At 43.7% G+C, this 19698-nt stretch overlaps 1 protein-coding gene across 1 annotated transcript in view; it reads right to left on the minus strand.

Moving 5' to 3' along the window:
* Positions 1-19698, minus strand: part of ERBB2 (erb-b2 receptor tyrosine kinase 2) — a 195505-nt gene that overhangs the window by 6967 nt on the left and 168840 nt on the right. Inside the window, exons 23-26 of the mRNA XM_089674311.1 lie at positions 13916-14062; positions 12758-12855; positions 10862-11038; positions 6290-6554 (exon numbers count right to left, since the gene is read on the minus strand). Coding sequence (XP_089530437.1) covers positions 6290-6554; positions 10862-11038; positions 12758-12855; positions 13916-14062 — 687 coding nt within the window. The remainder of the gene's footprint in view (positions 1-6289; positions 6555-10861; positions 11039-12757; positions 12856-13915; positions 14063-19698) is intronic.

Genomic DNA, 19698 nt, shown 5'->3' on the forward strand with positions numbered 1-19698 from the left:
AATGAGTTTCTTCCACCTCTCTACTGGAATTTTGGAGCACTCTTCTCTAGCCAACTGCTCCAGGTCTCTCAGATTGGAAGGGTCTCTTTTCCCAACTGCTGTTCTGAGATCTCTCCGCAGGTGTTCTATGGGATTGAGATCTGGACTCATTGCTGCCACTTCAGTACTCTCCAGCGCTTTGTCTGAAACCATTTCTGGGTGCCTTTTGATGTGTGGTTTGGGTGATTGACCTGCTGTAAGACCCATGACCCCTGACGGAGACCCAGCTTTCTGACACTGGACCCTACATTGCACCCCAGAATATCAGTGAACCTCCACCATGTTTGACTGTAGGGACTGTATTCTTTTCTTTAAAGGCCTCATTGCGTTTTCTGAAAACAGGAGAATGATGGGCTTTATCACGTTTTGGCAAACTCCAATCTGGCTTTTTTATGTTTCTGTGTCAGCAGTGGGGTCCTCCTGGGTCTCCTACTATAGTGTCCTTTTTCATTCTGAAGGTCAGCTAGAATTTGTCTGGAAGTAGATCAAGCTTCTTTATCCACCATTCGAACAATCCTTGATCAATTTTTCTCTTTCATCCACGTCCAGGGAGATTAGCTACAGTGTCATGGTCTGTAAACGTCTTGACAATGTTGCGCATAGTGGACACAGGAACATTAAGATCTCTAGAGATAGACTTGTAACCTTGAGATTGCCCATGCTTTTCCACAATTTTTGTTCTCAAATCCTCACACAATTCTTTGCTGCTCTTTCTCTTCTCCATGCTCCATATGGCACACAGAAAAACACGACAGAAAGGTTGAATCAATTTTTCACCATTTTAACTGGTTGCCAGTGTGATTTCTATATTGTCAGTACCTGTTCATTGATACAAGTGAGTTTAATGACAAATTACAGGAGCATCACAAACTTGGAATGCAATTATTTCTTACAATTTTGAAAAGGTGCCAATAATTTTCTCAAGTCCATTTTTGAGGTTTAACGCGGAATGTGTCAGATGGGACCAAAATTTATCTCTTTGGCATTAACCCGACTCGCTATGTTTGGAGGAAGAAAAATGCTGACTATGACCCTAAGAACAACATCCCTACAGTCAAGCATGCAGGTGGAAACATTATACTTTGGGGCTTTTTCTCTGCATTGTAAAATCTTGCATGAGAACCTTCTTCCCACAGCCAGAACACTGAAGATGGGTCGTGGATGGGTCTTCCAGTATGACAATGACCCAAAACATACTGCCAAGGCAACAAAGGAGTGGCTCAAGAAGCACATTAAGGTCATGGAGTGGCTTAGCCAGTCTCCAGAACTTAATCCTATAGAAAATATATGGAGGGAGTTGAAAAGAGAAGATCTGTAAAGAGTGGACCAAAATCCCTCCTGAGATGTGTGCCTAGTAACCAACTACAAGAAACGTCTTACCTCTGTGTTTGCCAACAAGGGTTTCTTTACAAAGTACCAAATCATGTTTTGCTTAGGGATCAAATAATTATTTTACTCACTGAACTGCAACTCAATTTATAACATTTCTTTCATGTGCTTTTTCTGGATTTTTGGTTCATATTTTATCATTTAAAATACATCTATGATAAAAATTATAGACCCTCCATTTCTTTGTAAGTGGGCAACTTACAAAATCTGCAGGGGATCAAATAATTATATTCCCCACTGTATGTATGTATTTGCTATGGATAGGATCATAAATAATAGGGCCTATGTTCAGTATCAAGCATGTATGTTTTTTAAAACTCATGTATTTGAGGGAATGTTAACAGTCATCAACCTGTTATGATGGGTTGGATGGACATTAATAAAGCTGTTTTTAGCTGATGCATGTGTACCTTTTTTTTTTTTTGAGGGACAATGCACCAAAAAAAGGCCAATGGTATCTGTTGGGCTATCCTGCTTGGGAACCATTTTGTTTGCAGAGTAAGCAGAATATAATTTTATGGTGTATGTTATTACATACAAAAATTACATTCTAATGTGTTTATGATAATTCCTATTTTCATCCATTTCAGTTGAGAGTGAAGATTAATATTAAAGCGATACTAAAGTATTGTTTTTTTCCCCCCTTAAAAATAACAAACATGTCTATATTTACCTGCTGTGTGCAGTGGTTTTGCACAGAGCAGCCCGTATCCTCCTCTTCTCGAGTCCTCCGCCGGCGCTTCTGGCCCCTCCCTCCTGTTGGGTGTCCCCACAGCAAACAGCTTGCTATGGGGCATCTGAGCAGGCGTGCTCCTGAGCCGCGGCTCTGCATGCCCATCCATGATCTGCTCACTGACTGTGATTGACAGCAGCGAGAGGCTCTTGTGCACACTGCTCGATAAGAGGGAGCTCAGGTACGTGTTAGGGGGGGCTGGGGGGGTCTGCTACACACAGAAGGTTTTTTACCTTCATGCAGAGAATGCATGAAGGTAAAAAACCTTAAGCCTTTAGAACCACTTTTAGAGCGGTCATTTTTTAGCATGGTCCTATAGCAAATAGAACACTGAATTTCTGAAAAGAATCTAAGCTCTTCATTTCCAAGGCACATATTTCCTATTTGAGGTCTATATCTGCATCTGTCATTTTCTCTAGAGATACTGTATTTAAAAATTTCCCTTTGTGATAGGATGGTAAAAATTCTCCAAGGGCACCAGATGCCTATCCAGTCAGAAGAAAAGCAATAATTCAAAATTGGATCCCGCAAAAATCTTCGTCTGTACGCCAATTTTAACAAAAATTCCAACAGGTCTACTGTGTGGAGTGGTCGGAGATCCTCCTCAACAAAGAAGCTCTCTTAAAAGGTTTTTGTAATACTTAGGAAAGCATAATTATTATATTGACCCTAAACACAAAAGCACAGCACAACAATTAAAGACAATTACTTGATAGCTCAAAAGGAACATGCAATGGAGACCCACCTATACTTTAGAAATAAACTCAAAAAATTTAGACTGATGTATCTTGAGAGAGCAAAGGATGGGATGACCTATCACCACCCTGCCAGCCACAACCAAATCAGATGCTCATCCCAAACCATAGTGAGCAATCAGTCCAGTTCAGGCACCCACTCTATTTTCTTGATTACTTTTCAGAATGTTTGGGCTCAGATTCATTTTTATGTACTTCATGCTGCCTTTCAGCCAAACAACTCTAAGTACCAATGGTTACGTACGTGTCTCCCCAAGACATATGTCATTTCTGTCGATCATCAAATTATTTTTGGAATTAAAACAGCATACATTACATCTGCTCCCCTGTCTAGACATATTTGTTGCCAAGTAAGTTCCATGATGCCTGTGAACATCAGTAGATCATTTAATCCAGTGTACTGGCTGGGGTGCTGGAATATTTTTGATCGAATGGAAAAAGAGTTAAAGACTCGATCATATTTTTTAGTGCTGTGTCTTTATTTGGAAGTTTTTTTCCATTCCTGTCTATTTAATGGGTGTAAATCTGGCCATAGGTAGGTTGCCTGTGGGCTGAAGGAAAAAAAAAGAATGGATTTCTCCATCCGCACATGCAAGGTAGATGAAGGAATATCCCCACTGAGACACCGTATTCTGACAACGGGACTCCTCCACTGTTAGAATACACTGATCAGCGGCCGTAGCTGCCGATTGATAAATGTTTTCCAACATCCACAGAACGATCCAATGATCTACTTCTGTCAAACAGGATTGAAATTCATCCAGTCGCTGCTGAACCTGGCCAAATTTTCAATCTGTCTATGGCCAAGTTAAGATGGGAAAGGAAGTGTGGAAAACTTCTCCCACAATCTCTATTTACCGGAAAGGAAACGAGATACAGGCTGCAATGCAAATAGAGTGGGGAAGGTTTATAACAGGCCTTTTGAAGGCCTGTTTGAAATTCATCCGGTCCCTGCTGAACCTGGCCAAATTTCAATCCATCCATGGCCAAATTAAGATGGAACAGGAAGTGTGGAAAACTTCTCCCACAATCTCTATTTGCCAGAAGTGAAAGGAGACACAGGCTGCAATGCAAATAGAGCGGGAAAGGTTTAAAACGGGTCTTTTGAAGAGTGATGGCCACTTAAATAATTTGGTAACCGGTCACAAGCCACAATGAAATGAAATGGTTCAGAATTTTTAATCCTTTATGTTGAATAGCGTAATAAACATTTTCCTCATGCAGCTGCTGAAGGTTGGCAGGAAGGAGAAGAGGAGAATCTGGCTTTAAGCAGTTGCAGGAGGAAAATGTTCATTATGCTATTCAACAAAGAATTTGAAATTCTGAACCATTTGGAGAGGATCGGTTCCTGTATATACTGCCCCTGTCACCCCTCCTGTCCAAGTGTAAAACAGAATGTGACAGGGAGGCCGCACGGGCCCCCTGGAGCATGGGGTGGGGTCACCATTATGACCCCTGACACTACGCCAGTGGTTTGGGGAGGGGGGTGATGGTAAAAACACATCTCAGCTATGGTGTTTTACCACCTTCCAAACCGCAAATGTAAACTAATGCTTACTGTCCTGATCCCCCTACAAGGCTGCTTTCACATTGATGAGCTGTGGTTTACCTGTACCATGGGTGCAGCGCAGTGCATCTGCATTTTTCCTGTGGGTTAGCTGCACTTTGTCATAGACTTAGACCAGATTATGATCAATTGGTTGCCGACGCTGTGCTTCCCTGGTTTCAGATCAAGGGCCACATCAGATTGCTCCACAGGCCACAGGTTAAGCACACATGATTTAAAACCTCTACAAGCGTTTTGATGGATCCAGTGAGGGGGGTTTATCCTATCCTGTCCAGGTGACAGGTGCCATATAGAATGATATTAGAGCAATCTCCTCTATGGGGTACAGGAAGCAAAAGAGAAAGGAAACGCAAATCGCCACACCCTCTTCACCTGGACACACAGTGGGCGGAATTCTCCCATGTCCCCTGCTGACACCTTAAATATGTAATGGATAACAACTCAGAAAAGATGTGACTCAAAGATTTGAGTGTGACGTTTTGCCCCTGACACAGGGATATATAAAGTTTACAGAAATATGATATCCAACACAGGGTGATGACTGTGGGGATATGTACAACGCTCCCAAGTGCCACATTCTATTCAAACTATTGGAGAAGAAAAATGGGCCATTTGGTGAACTATATATAGGATGTCAGCACTCCAGGTTTATTCAGCTCTGAAGAGGGGAGTACAGCTCCCGAAACGCGTCAGCGTCTAAATCCAGAAGGTTCCAGGATGGGACCCCACGAACCCATATTGAAGCTCTTCTTTTTATATGCCTGATTATACATTAGGTCTGTAAGTATCCACTTGTGATGTTTTTAAAATAAAGTATATTTATCATGGTAATGCACGAGGAGTTTGCACCCTCGTGTGTTTTTTTCAGTTTGAGGTTTCCCCAATCTGAGGAGGGCTGCACCTATACGAGTTTCACATTCTGTGAAATTGTGTCCAGAATCCTGATTTGAGCGCTGATGTGTTTTTGCAATGGTTGACTTTTTTCCTTTTATCTGGGATAATACACCCAGCGTATGGAAAGGTCTGCCTGATCACATGATGACTAGGGACTGGAAGCTACTAGGACAGCTCAGTGCGTGTGCAGAGAGAATGCAGTGAGCCCACTCTCTTTGCTGCCACACTACGCGGGTGACACTCACACTTCTAAACATGCTAAATACTACACTAAATGTAGTCAGTCAATCAGTCATGAGAGAGGGCTGGGTTAATTGTTGTGTCCCATTACGCCTGCACCATATCATCACAGATCTTTTTTCAGCACACGTCTGCAAATGTACACTGTGACGGGAGTGACTTTTGGGGGTGGGGGGACCTCTGTATCATCTTCCCAAATTCTTATGTTTAAGTGACCCTGTGCCTGTTAGGGTACAGGGTGTGTATGTGAATGTCTATTGTGTATTGGTGTGTTGTCCTTTGTTCTCGGCCACATGGCTGTCTTTTGTCCCTTTGCCATGTGCTGCCCTATTGTTCTGTGTCTTGGTTGGATGGGGAGGGGTGATGTGTTTCCTGTAGCCCTCCCCACTGATGGGGTGGGCTGATTATGTGTTTCCTATTCCTGGTTGTGTTTCCCCGCCCTGTGTATATAACTTGTTGTGTGTGTAAAATAAAGTAGTTGACTTCCTGTTTTAAGAAGAGTCGGGTGCTGTCTATTTCCTGAGGGATTTCAAGGGTGTGGTCCGTGGATGGTGTTCGGACAGGGAAGCTGCAGTATAACGGAATATACCCAAGTGTGGTCTGGGGTCCGGTTCCGTTACATACACATTATTCTGAGAAGGCTACCATTAGATGCCCAGTGGGATTCGGTACCTGAGGGGTATGCAGGAAGTGCTGGAGATGTACAACTGTTGAAGTCCATCATCCTTCCATCGATCACATCAACTCCGCCAAGTTCTGTTGGATCCTCGCAGTACCTGCGTCTAAGGCTGTTATCTCTTGGAGGTGAATCAAACACATTGTCCCTGTCACTAAGATCATCAGAGCCACTGGCAGCAGATTCATGTGACAAGGTGCGAGCCAGAGGGACCGCGGGAGCTGTTCCATCCAACAATGGTCGATCATTCTCATTTGTGCTCTGAGAAAGGAAAACAAAAGAAAAGTTTTCAATGTGTAGAGAAGTGACTTCTATATTGCATATGCACACACTTTGGTCCTTTTCACACGGCCGATCCAATCAGGTCCACATGTCAGTTTTTTCAGGCGGACCTGATTGGACGGTCCATTCAGCCCTATGGACCAGCAGGTGTAAACAGACTTGTGTCCATTTACACCCACCTACATCCAATCTGATCCAGGAGCCTTAACCTTGTGTAGTATTTTCAGTGAGATCTTAAAGGGTACCGTGTTTATAGAAAGAGATGGCTTGGATCTACCATGAAACATCTTCAGCATAACGGAACAAGTGCAGTTAAATGTAGCTCTGCTAATAGTTACACCATGACCTGGATAAATTAGACATTTTGTATAAAGCATCAAAAACACTGAAATTCTTTAAATGTTTTTAGTTAAAAAAGCACACCTAGACTTAGCCAACCAACTAATGTACCGTATATACTCGAGTATAAGCCGAGTTTTTCAGCACATTTTTTGTGCCGAAAAACGGCCCCCTCGGCTTATACTCGAGTCAACGTCTGCAGATGTCTAGCAGGGGGCGCTGTTTCTAAAGCCAGTGCTTCTCAAATAGTGGGGCGCGCGAGGCTCCGTCAAGGGGGGCGCGTACAGGGGTGGGCAGAGAGCTGCTGTCTCTTACCTGGCTCCCACGATGATCCATCCAGGAAGCGCTGCTCCTTCCGTCACTCCGGCCACTCCCTCACTCCTGCCGCTCGGCTCCGCCTCCTCACCGGTGATTGGCCGCCAGAACTGTAGCTCAGGAAAGGTACACAGGCGGCCAATCACGGGCGAGGAGGCGGAGCCGAGCGGACCCGCGAAAATCGAGTGAGGGAAAAGCCGGTAAGTGTGCAGTGCAGAGGTGCTGCTGCAACCACATATGCTGGCTGCAGCAGCACCATACTGCAACAGGGGTCAGCAAGTGTCATTGGTGTCAGTGGAAGGAATAGTGCCGCATCATTGTTGTCACTGATACTAATGATGGGGCATTATTCCTCCCACTGACACCAACGATGGGGCACTATTCCTCCCACTGACACCAATGATGGGGCACTATTCCTCCCACTGATACTAATGATAGGGCATTATTCCTCCCACTGACACCAACGATGGGGCACTATTCCTCCCAGTGATACCAATGATGGGGAACTATTCCTCCCACTGACACCAATGATGGGGCACTATTCCTCCCACTGACACCAATGATGGGGCACTATTCCTCCCACTGACACCAACGATGGGGCACTATTCCTTCCACTGACACCAATGATGGGGCATTATTCCTCCCACTGACACAAACGATGGGGCACTATTCCTCCCAGTGATACTAATGATGGGGCACTATTCCTCCCACTGACACCAATGATGGGGCACTATTCCTCCCACTGACACCAATGATGGGGCACTATTCCTCCCACTGACACCAATGATGGGGCATTATTCCTCCCACTGATACCAATGATGGGGCACTATTCCTCCCACTGACACCAATGATGGGGCACTATTCCTCCCACTGATACCAATGATGTGGGACTACTCCTCCCACTGACACCGATGATGGGGCACTATTCCTCCCACTGACACCAATGATGGTGCACTATTCCTCCCACTGACATCAATGATGGGGCACTATTCCTCCCACTGACACCAATGATGGGGCACTATTCCTCCCACTGACACCAATGATCAGGCACTATTCCTCCCACTGATACCAATGATGGGGCACTATTCCTCCCACTGACACCAATGATGGGGCACTATTCCTCCCACTGATACTAATGATGGGGCACTATTCCTCCCACTGACACCAATGATGGGGCACTATTCCTCCCACTGACACCAATGATGGGGCACTATTCCTCCCACTGATACCAATGATGGGGCACTATTCCTCCCACTGATACCAATGATGGGCCACTATTCCTCCCACTGACACCAATGATGGGGCACTATTCCTCCCACTGATACCAATGATGTGGGACTACTCCTCCCACTGACACCAATGATGGGGCACTATTCCTCCCACTGACACCAATGATGGGGCACTATTCCTCCCACTGACACCAATGATCAGGCACTATTCCTCCCACTGATACCAATGATGGGGCACTATTCCTCCCACTGACACCAATGATCAGGCACTATTCCTCCCACTGATACCAATGATGGGGCACTATTCCTCCCACTGACACCAATGATGGGGCACTATTCCTCCCACTGATACTAATGATGGGGCACTATTCCTCCCACTTTATTTTTTACATTGACTAGTAGGTGCCTCATTTCCCACCATCGGCTTATACTCGAGTCAATAGTTTTTCCCAGTTTTTTGTGGTAAAATTAGGTACCTCGGCTTATATTCGGGTCGGCTTATACTCGAGTATATACGGTATGTAGATGTTTAGGCTTTACCATACCCCACCATTTAAACAATACCTTCCCATTGCCTATATTTGTCTGTCATACATTTTAGCATAAATCACAATTATTTATTCTTGTACAGTGCCTTGAAAAAGTATTCATACCGCTTGAAATTTTCCACATTTTGTCATGTTACAACCAAAAAAAGTAAATGCATTTTATTGGGATTTTATGTGATAGACCAACACAAAGTGGCACATAATTGTGAAGTGGAAGGAAATTGATAAATGGTTTTCAACATTTTTTTACAAATAAATATCTGAAAAGTGTGGGGTGCATTTGTATTCAGCCCCCTTTACTCGAATACCCCTAACTAAAATCTAGTGGAACCAATTGCATTCAGAAGTCACCTAATTAGTAAATAGAGTCCACCTGTGTGTAATTTAATCTCAGTATAAATACAGCTGTTCTGTGAAGCCCTCAGAGGTTTGTTAGAGAACATTAGTGAACAAACAGCATCATGAAGGCCAAGGAACACACCAGACAGGTCAGGGATAAAGTTGTGGAGAAGTTTAAAGCAGGGTTAGGTTATAAATAAATATCCCAAGCTTTGAACATCTCACGGAGCACTGTTCAATACATCATCCAAAAATGGAAAGAGTATGGCACAACTGCAAACCTACCAAGACATGGCCGTCCACCTAAACTGACAGGCCGGGCAAGGAGAGCATTAATCAGAGAAGCAGCCAAGAGGCCCATGGTAACTCTGGAGGAGCTGCAGAGATCCACAGCTCAGGTGGGAGAATCTGTCCACAGGACAACAATTAGTCGTGCACTCCACCAATCTGGCCTTTACGGAAGAGTGGCAAGAAGAAAGCCATTGTTGAAAGAAATCCATAAGAAGTCCAGCTTGCAGTTTGCGAGAAGCCATGTGGGGGACACAGCAAACATGTGGAAGGTGTTCTGGTCAGATGAGACCAAAATTGAACTTTTTGGCCTAAAAGCAAAACAATACGGATGGCGGAAAAATAGCACTGCACATCACCCTGAGCACACCATCCCCACTGTGAAATATGGTGGTGGCAGCATTATGTTGTGGAGATGCTTTTCTTCAGCAGGGACAGGGAAGCTGGTCAGAGTTGATGGGAAGATGATTGGATCCAAATACAGGGCAATCTTAGAGGAAAACCTGTTAGAGTCTGCAAAAGACTTGAGACTGGGGCGGAGGTTCACCTTCCAGCAGGACAACGACCCTAAACACACAGCCAGAGCTACAATGGAATGGTTTAGATAAAAGCATATTCATGTGTTAGAATGGTGCAGTCAAAGTCCAGACCCAAATCCAATTGAGAATCTGTTGCAAGACCTGAAAATTGCTGTTCAAAGACACTCTCCATCCAGTCTGACAGAGCTTGAGCTATTCTTCAAAGAATGGGCAAAAATTTGACTCTCCTAAACAGTGCACGTTTAGGAGATATTCCTGTTACCTACAAACAAGCTTTATTATACGCTCACAGGAAGGTTAAAAAAAAAAAAAAAAAAAGTTTACTATCGCTTTAATATCTGATAGATGTGTAAAGGTTGAGTCTTTAAAATAAAATCTAAAATCTGCTGTGCATGTTAGGGGATAACAAAACATACTATAACTATTCAGTTCTATGTCCTGAAATAATATTTCATTCTTCTCCAAATGGGCCATTTTATGTAAGGCTCATGCTTCATTTGGCTCTGGCTTTCCCATGGAAGAGAATTAATGGAGTGCTATAAATCACTAAAACCCTATATGAGTGAATGAAAATAGCTTTTCCCTTCAAGTTCAGACAGCCCATTCACTATATATAAACATTTTTCTGCATAAAAAGTTCCAAAAGGTGATTCTTTCTCTTGCAAGAGAAGATAGACTGCTGTTCATACCTGTGTAGATGAGATTCTACTGCGATGTTCCAGCGTAGGATCTTCAGACCCAAAGAATCCTTGGTGAGGAACAAGGTACTCATCAGCATCCACCAACTCTTCCATGCCAACCTCCCTTAGTAGTTCACTGTAGAATTGTGTAGTCAAGGGGCTGGCCTGAGCCAACAGTTCTTCATCCTAAAAGAGATAATGTGTCTGGTGACATGGCATAATCTCAAGGTGTTCATATAATGTATATTGGTCATGGATTCTCAACACTGGTAGATAATTTAACCACTTGTCTACCAAGCTACGTTTCTAAATGGCATGGTTGACAAGCAGTTGAAGCAAGCTCACAGCTGCTGAGCTTGTTGTTGACTTTAACAGCTGGCAAAAGGCTTTAAGATAAAAGTGATCTGGATGGTTCTAAAGCCACCTCATCACTTTTAAGGGACCTCTGAAAGGGTGCGGTGCCAGTGTTTGTTCCCAGACTCCCATTTCTCTGGGGAGCCCGGACTGCAGGAAACTGCTGATACAAAGGAACCAGGAGGTGATCATGGAGCATCCATTCTCTGGTCTCCCCTGTGACTGACGACGGTAAAAGTAACGGCTATTACATCACTTTCGGGATCATATCGATCATTCCTTAGCTAGTGTAGCAGTGGATGCAGCCAATCAGGGGGGAAGGGCAGGGGAGACATTAGGACATTTTCCCTGCTCAATGCTATCTCAAAGGGGGCGTGTTATCCCCGTGTAATAGCAATAAAGTTTACAAAAGGTGTAAAAGAAAAAATGGTATTAAAAAAAAAAAAAAAAAAAAAAAGGGTAATAAAAAAATTTTATGCACCCCCATCACCTCCAGAAACACCCCATGTCAACACACAGCATAGGGCGAGCATGTGCATGTAAACATCAACTGTGCAACATGTGTGAGGTATTGTTTCAAACATTGTAGTGAAAGCGATAATTCTAGGGCCATAATTCACTGGTAAACCCCCCCCCCCCCCCCCCGGTCACATCAAGCCCAATTTTGAAGTCGCACAATTTCAAAGTCGGGTGACTTGCCGATTTCAGGTGCGATTTGCAAGACATCTGACACAAATGTCTATGCAAATCGCACCACAAGTAGTGCATGCACTACTTTAGAAATCGGTGCGGCTCCAACCAGGTCGGAACCGCACCGACATGACCACTCTAATAGCGGATAATAGGGGGCGCATGACATGCAAATCACATGCCAAGTCGCACCCGATGTGACCGGGGTGTTAAAGCCAAGCTGACAACCTCTAAAGGATTTTAAAGCGCCAGCTATGGAGAATTTTGGATTCCACAGGTTGTTGCAACTTCATGGGCATGCACAATTTTAAGGCTTGATATCTTTTTACTCTATGAAATCCCATCTTTTATATTTTACCAAAAAAATGGGTATAATATATTGTTTGTACTAAAATTCATATTCGTGTATTTGTTTCCAAAAATATGTGTTCTGGGGGGTTTTAAGTAGTTTTATAGGTAAAAAAAAATGTGCAATTTTTTTTGTAAAAGTGAACTTATCCTTTAATAGATGTGCTCCTTTTAACAGCTACCAGCAGACACATTGGCCATCTGCTGGCTATCAAACCAGCTGTCACTGTCAGCCCCCACTAATGATCAGGTACCGATTAGAATGGTTCCAAGACATGATTATTATGTGAGCTATGATAATGATCAAACGCAAGCTGAAGGCTGCACTCAAAAAACACAACAAACTTTTAGCTGTAGATGCTGTAATTGTCTTCTACAGTTATAGCTTTAACAATAATAACAATAATTTATTGAAACAATTAATACCAGCATTCCTTGTATGGTCATCAAATATATTGTATGCCAATTTTATATAAAGCATACACTTTCAACTGTTTGCGGCTTTGTTTTTACCTGAATGACCACGAAGCGCTGCGGATCACGAGCCATGCGGGAAAACTCGGTGACCAGCTCACGGAACTTGGGTCGGCACTCAGAGTCTATCATCCAGCCTGGGAAGAACAGTATTTATTTATTACAGGTACTTACTGTATATAGCGCCATCCATTTACGCAGCGCATTACATATATATATGTATATTGTACATTCACATCAGTCCCTAACCCTCAAGAAGCGTACAATTTAAGGCCCCTAACTCACATTCATACATACACATACTAGGGCCAATTTTAACCTACCAGCATGTCTTTGGAGTGTGGGAGGAAACCGGAATACCTGGGGGAAACCCACGCAGGCACAGGGAGAACATGCAAACTCCAGGCCGGTAGTGCCGTGGTTGGGTTTCTCAAGGAGCGTACAATATAAGGTCCCTAACTCACATTCATACATACATATACTAGAGCCAATTTTAGACAAGAGTCAATTAACCTACCAGCATGTCTTTGGAGTGTGGGAGGAAACCGGATTACCTGGGGGAAACACACGCAGGCACAGGGAGAACATGCAAACTCCAGGCAGGTGGTGCTGTAGTTGGGATTTGAACAAATGACCCTAGTACTGCCAGGCTGAAGTGCTATCCATTTAGCCACTCTGCTGCCCCTGTTTTGCAGTACAATGTATATGAATGGCACTACAATACATTAAATAGAGGTGTGTTGAGGGACAAATGGACAGGACAAGCATGCATAGAAAACACAAAAACAGATGTGTAAAAGCGCCAAGACAACCTGGTCAGAGTTTGCACTAAGGACTCTCCCCAGTCTCAAATGACAGTGCTTGAGGCCCGGCAACTGGCAGATGAGACTCCCAGGTCTGCATCATAGGAGGAAGGGGGCAACTCATATGCTCCCCCATACCTGGAAGTCACTATTCTATAGTGGGTCAATGGAGCAGTGGGAGAGCTGAACTGAGGATGACTACAAGCAGCCAATGTAAAGAGCCTGCAATTGAGTAAACTGGTTATTTTCCCTGCATGGACAAAGTTCATTTTCGCTTGTGCTGATCACAGCAATACCAAAAAGGATGTTGGTCTACATGTGACCCTAGGATGAAAATGGGAAACAAAAGACATGCTGCAATTAAGACAAAGGTTTGTAAAAGGTCACTACTTACATTTCACCATGATCATATACACGTCAATGGTACAAACAGGAGGCTGCGGGAGTCTTTCTCCCTTCTCCAGGAGGTCTGGAATCTCCCGCGCTGGAATACCATCATAGGGTTTTGCACCAAAGGTCATGAGTTCCCACACAGTTACCCCTAAAATCAGAGCAACAAGAGTTATTGTGAACACTGGCAAGCTTATGTATTATACAGTGCTTCCAGAACGTATGCACAGCGCTGAACTTTTGCCACATTTTGGATTAAATTCATGTTTTTCCTCAACATTCTATAAACAATACCCCATAATGACAACATGAAAGAAGTTTGTATTGAAATCTTTGCAATTTATTAAAAATAAACAAAAAAAACACATGTACATACAGTGGGGATCGAAAGTTTGGGCACCCCAGCTAAAAATTTGTATTAATGTGCATAAAGAAGCCAAGGAAAGATGGAAAAATCTCCAAAAGGCATCAAATTACAGATTAGACATTCTTATATGTCAACAAAAGTTAGATTTTATTTCCATCATTTACACTTTCAAAATAACAGAAAACAAAAAAATGGCGTCTGCAAAAGTTTGGGCACCCTGCAGAGTTAATATCTTGTACTGCTCCCTTTGGCAAGTATCACAGCTTGTAAACGCTTTTTGTAGCCAGCCAAGAGTCTTTCAATTCTTGTTTGAGGTATCTTTGCCCATTCTTCCTTACAAAAGTCTTCCAGTTCTTTGAGATTTCTGGGCTGTCTGTCACGTACTGCTCTTTTAAGGTCTATCCATAGATTTTCAATTATGTTGAGGTCAGGAGATTGTGAAGGCCATGGCAAAACCTTCAGTTTACGCTTCTTGATGTAATCCCCCGTGGATTTTGAGGTGTGTTTAGGATCATTATCCATTTGTAGAAGCCATCCTCTCTTTAACTTCAGCTTTTTCACAGATGGCATCAAGTTACCATCCAGAATTTGCTGAAATTTTATTGAATCCATTTTTCCTTCTACTCGTGAGATGTTCCCTGTGCCACTGGCTGCAACACAACCCCAAAGCATGATTGATCCAACCCCATGCTTAACAGTTGGACAGAGGTTCTTTTCATTCAATTCTGTGCCCCTTCTTCTCCAAACATACCTTTGCTCATTCCAGCCAAAAAGTTCAATTTTAACCACATCGGTCCACAGAACTTGTTTCCAAAATGCATCAGGCTTGTCTATATGTTGATTTGCAAAGTTCAAACGATGATTTTTGTGGTGAGGACGTAGAAGAGGTTTTCTTCTGATGACTCTTCCATGAAGACCATATTTGTACAAGTATCTCTTTATAGTGGAATAGTGTACCACAACTCCAGTGTCTGCCAGATCTTTCTGGAGGGATCGTGCAGTCAAACGTGGGTTTTGAATTGTTTTTCTCACAATCCTGCGAGCTGTTCTGTCTGATATTTTTCTTGGTATGCCAGATCTTGCTTTAACTTCCACTGTTCCTGATGACTGCCATTTCTTAATTACATTCCGAACAGAGGATATTGACATCTGAAAACGCTTTGCTATCTTCTTATAGCCTTCTCCAGCTTTGTGAGCGTCAACTATTTTCAGTTGCAGTTTTCTAGACAACTGCTTAGAAGAACCCATGGTGCTGATTGTTGGGGCAAGGTCAGATGAGTCTGGGCATTTAAAACCTTTGAGATTGACATCACCTGGTCTTCCCAGATGATGATTGAGAACAATCCATGACACTAGCAGGTCTCAGCTTGGCAAAGGGGGCAGTGCATGCTATAAATTCTGCAGGGTGCCCAAACTTTTGCAGACGCCATTTTTTTGTTTTCTGTTATTTTGAAAGTGTAAATGATGGAAATAAAATCTAACTTTTGTTGACATATTATAAGAATGTCCAATCTGTAATTTGATGCCTTTTGGAGATTTTTCCATCTTTCCTTGGCTTCTTTATGCACATTAATACAAATTTTTAGCTGGGGTGCCCAAACTTTCAATCCCCACTGTAAGTATTCACAGCCTTTGCCCAATACTTTATTGAAGCACCTTTAGCACCAATTACATCCTCATGTCATTTTGAGGATGATGCTACAAGCTTGGCACACCTATTTTTGGGCAATTTCTCCCATTCTTCTTTGCAGTACCTCTCAAGCTTGATCAGGTTGGATGGGGAGCGTTGGTGCACAGCCATTTTCAGATCTCTCCAGAGATGTTCAATCGGGTTCAAGTCTGGGCTCTGGCTGGGCAACTTCAGGGCATTCAGAGTTGCCCTGTAGCCACTCCTTTGTTATGTGGGCTGTGTGGTTAGATTTGTCCTGTTGAAAGATGAAGCGTCGCCCAAGTCTAAGGTCCAGAGCGCTCTGGAACAGGTTTTTTCATCAAGGATGTCTCTGTACATTGCTGCATTAATCTTTCCTTTGATCCTGACTAGTCTCCAAGTTCCTGCCACTGAAAAACATCCCCACAGCATGATGCTGCCACCATGCTTCACTGTAGGGATGGTACTGTCCAGGTGGTAAGTGGTGCCTGGATTCCCCCAGACATGATGCTTGGCATTCAGGCCAAAGAGTTCAATCTTTGTTTCATTAGACCAGAGAGTTTTGTTTCTCATGGTCTGAGAGTCCATCAGGTGCCTTTTGGCAAACTCCAGGTGGACTGCCATTTGCCTTTTACTGAGGAGTGGCTTCCGTCTGGCCACTCTACCATACAGGCCTGATTGGTGGAGTGCTGCAGATATGGTTGTTCTTCTGGAAGGTTCTCCTCTCTCCGCAGAGAAACACTGGAGCGGTTTCAGAGTGACCATTGGGTACTTCATTACCTCCTTGGCTAAGGTCCTTCTCCCTCGATCGCTCATTTTGGCCGGGCAGCCCGCTCTAGGAAGATTCCTGGTGGTTCCAAACTTCTTCCATTTACGGATGATGGAGGCCACTGTGCTCATTGGGACCTTCAATGCTGCAGAAATTTTTCTGTACCCCTCTCCAGATCTGTGCCTTGATACAATCCTGTCTCGGAGGTCTACGGACAACTATTTGGACTTCATAGCTTGGTTTGTGCTCTGACATGCACTGTTAACTGTGGGACCTTATATAGACAGGTTTATGCCTTTCCTAATCATGTCCAATCAACTGAATTTCCCACTTGTGGAAACATCTCAAGGATGATCAGTGGGAACAGGATGCACCAGAGCTCAATTTTGAGTGTCATGGCAAAGGCTGTGAATACTTATGTACGTGTTTTTTTTTTTTTTTTTTATATAAATTGCAAAGATTTCAAAACCAACTTCTTTCACATTGTCATTATATGGTATTGTTTGTAGAATGTTGAGGAAAAAAATTAATTTAATCCGTTTTGGAATAAGGCTGTAAGATAGCAAAATGTTGCAAAACTTAGGCGCTGTGAATACTTTCTGGATGCACTGTATGCGCAAGTAGTAGTAGCCCATATAAATGCACCAAACAGTATTTGGATTCCAATATAACTTTTTCCATGTTTGTAATGGCAAAGTCTCTGGATCTCTTAATGTAGACTATATGTTATTCTATAAGGCAGGGATCAGCAATACTAAATCGCATTATTATTTTGAATGAAAAAGTATCTCTTGCTTCGTGTGAACATAGAACGTGTCATGCTAGCCTGGTCCAGTGCCAGGTCTTCTTTGCAGCAGGCCACTGCTAGCATTCCACTGGTGCCGCAGCCAATCAGGTCCCAGCCATTTCCTTTATCAGCTTTCCCGCAATGCGTCACCACATCTGTTGCCAGCCCCCCTGTGCCTCCAGCTGCTGTCTAAGCCTCGAGTACCGGCGCTTCCAGTGTTTCACCCCTGTGCATTCCAGTGCTCCCTGCACTCTGGTGCCTCCAAAGACTCTGACAATAAAAACCAACAAAAGAGGGTGCACCAGCCTAGTGCATTATCCCACAATAATTCTTAAAATGAATCATAAGTACTACTCAAAGGCATTTTAAGAAAAGGTCGCCACACATCCGTAGCTCAAAAGTCCTGGACTCAGCAGTCTTCAGAATGTAGGGGGACCTCATCAGGATCCCAGCTGGCTGACACGTTTCAAAGGAATATCCTTGCTGCAAGACCTCTTCAGCTGAATATATATGTTCACATACTATCCTACCCACATCATGAGAACCAAGAGCACTAACCCCGACTCCTTCCATTCAAGGGGAGTGCTCTTGGTTCTCAAGATGTGTGTATTATAGTATGTGTACATATATATTAAGCTGAAGTGCTGTTGTGGTTTGGCTCTGATGAAAAAGGAGATTCGTTTGAAACGTGTTAGCCAGCTGGGATCCCAGTGAGGTTCCCTACATTCTGGAGGCTACCGAGCTACAGATGAGTGGCTCGATAAGCGTTCTTTTATTGATATGCTTGTAAGTAGTATTTATAATTATTTCTAATAAATGTTGTAAGATAATGTACTAGGCTGGTGCGTCCTCTTTTGTTCGTTTTTATACATGCTCAAGGACATCCCCAGTCTTAGAGGGCAGCAAGGCTTGGAGGAACTACCCCTCTGACATGGAGTACCATCTGTACCTGTGCTGGACCATCACACTTATGCGCAGGAGATATCTGTTGCTGTTAGAGACTCTGTGACCCCTCTGTGTCTCCTGAGACCCATGTCCTCTGTGAATTCAACATCTCCAGTGGCTTCAATGTCTTCTGTGACCCCAGAGCTTCGCTAATTCTTTACTGCTATGTCCTTGGTGATCCCAGCATCTAAAGTGACTCCTGTGTCTCTAGTGACCCCAGCACTCCTGTGCCCCCAGTTACTCCTGTGTCTCCAGTAACCCCAGCATCCCCTGAATTCCTGTGTCACTCAGTGACCTCAAAGCTTTCTGACTCTCAGCTCCTTGCGACTCTACAGCATCCTCTCTTACACAGTGATCCCAGAGCATCCTGTGACTCCACTGAGCCCTGGGAGCTTCTTTGACACCTGTGTCTCTATGTAGCTTCAAGTATGTGTCTAACTCCTGGACGGACTCTCTCACAGTGGATATGAACCACTGGTCATGATATAACATCTGCTCTTGAGCTCCTTCATCTGGCCTAAAGGCTAGATCACATAGTCTCTGGCTCCCAGGGGCCTGTTGAATCTTTAGCCTCATTAGAGACTGCAAAGAGTCTCTTTTCAACACTTCTAAGTAGGAAGCGGTGTCTGACATACATATTTAATTCCAAACTATATATGGAAACAATGTTCTTAACCGCTTCCCAACCACCCTATAGAAGAAATACTGCTTCATACTGCAGGGCAGCATGGGTTGCCAAAATCACGTACATATATATATGATTTTGCATTTCCAGGTAAGGGGAGCCCGCACGCCCTACACACGCCGCCATTCGCGGCTGTCAATCACCGGGTTCTGGCCGGTGATTACTCGCTGGCACCCGGTGATTACCGAGGATCTCCGACGGGGAGGAAAACTGTTTTGTTTACTAACAGTTCTCCTCCCTGTCAGTTCAGGTACACTGCTTTGGATGGATGTGTACAGCACAGCCATCCAAAGCAGTGTGATTACAGTGAATCACACAGGTACCGCCCCGAGTAAAACCCCTTCCTGCCCAGTGCCATTAGTACAGTGTCAGTGCTTTTTTTTTTTTTTTTTTAGCACTGATCACTGTATTGGTGTCACTGGGGATGTCAGTGACACCAAGTCAGTTCCCCCCAGTGTCAGAATGTCCACCTCAGTCCCGCTAAAAGCCGCTGATCGCCGCTATTGCCAGTATCTATATCACCATTGGTAAACACTATAACTTTCACATAAACCAATCTACACGTATGCAAAGACATTTAGCAGAA

This window comes from Staurois parvus, unplaced genomic scaffold (genome assembly GCF_062004578.1).
Source record: "Staurois parvus isolate SC_StPar_1 unplaced genomic scaffold, SC_StPar_1.0 ptg000151l, whole genome shotgun sequence".
NCBI lineage: Eukaryota > Metazoa > Chordata > Amphibia > Anura > Ranidae > Staurois > Staurois parvus.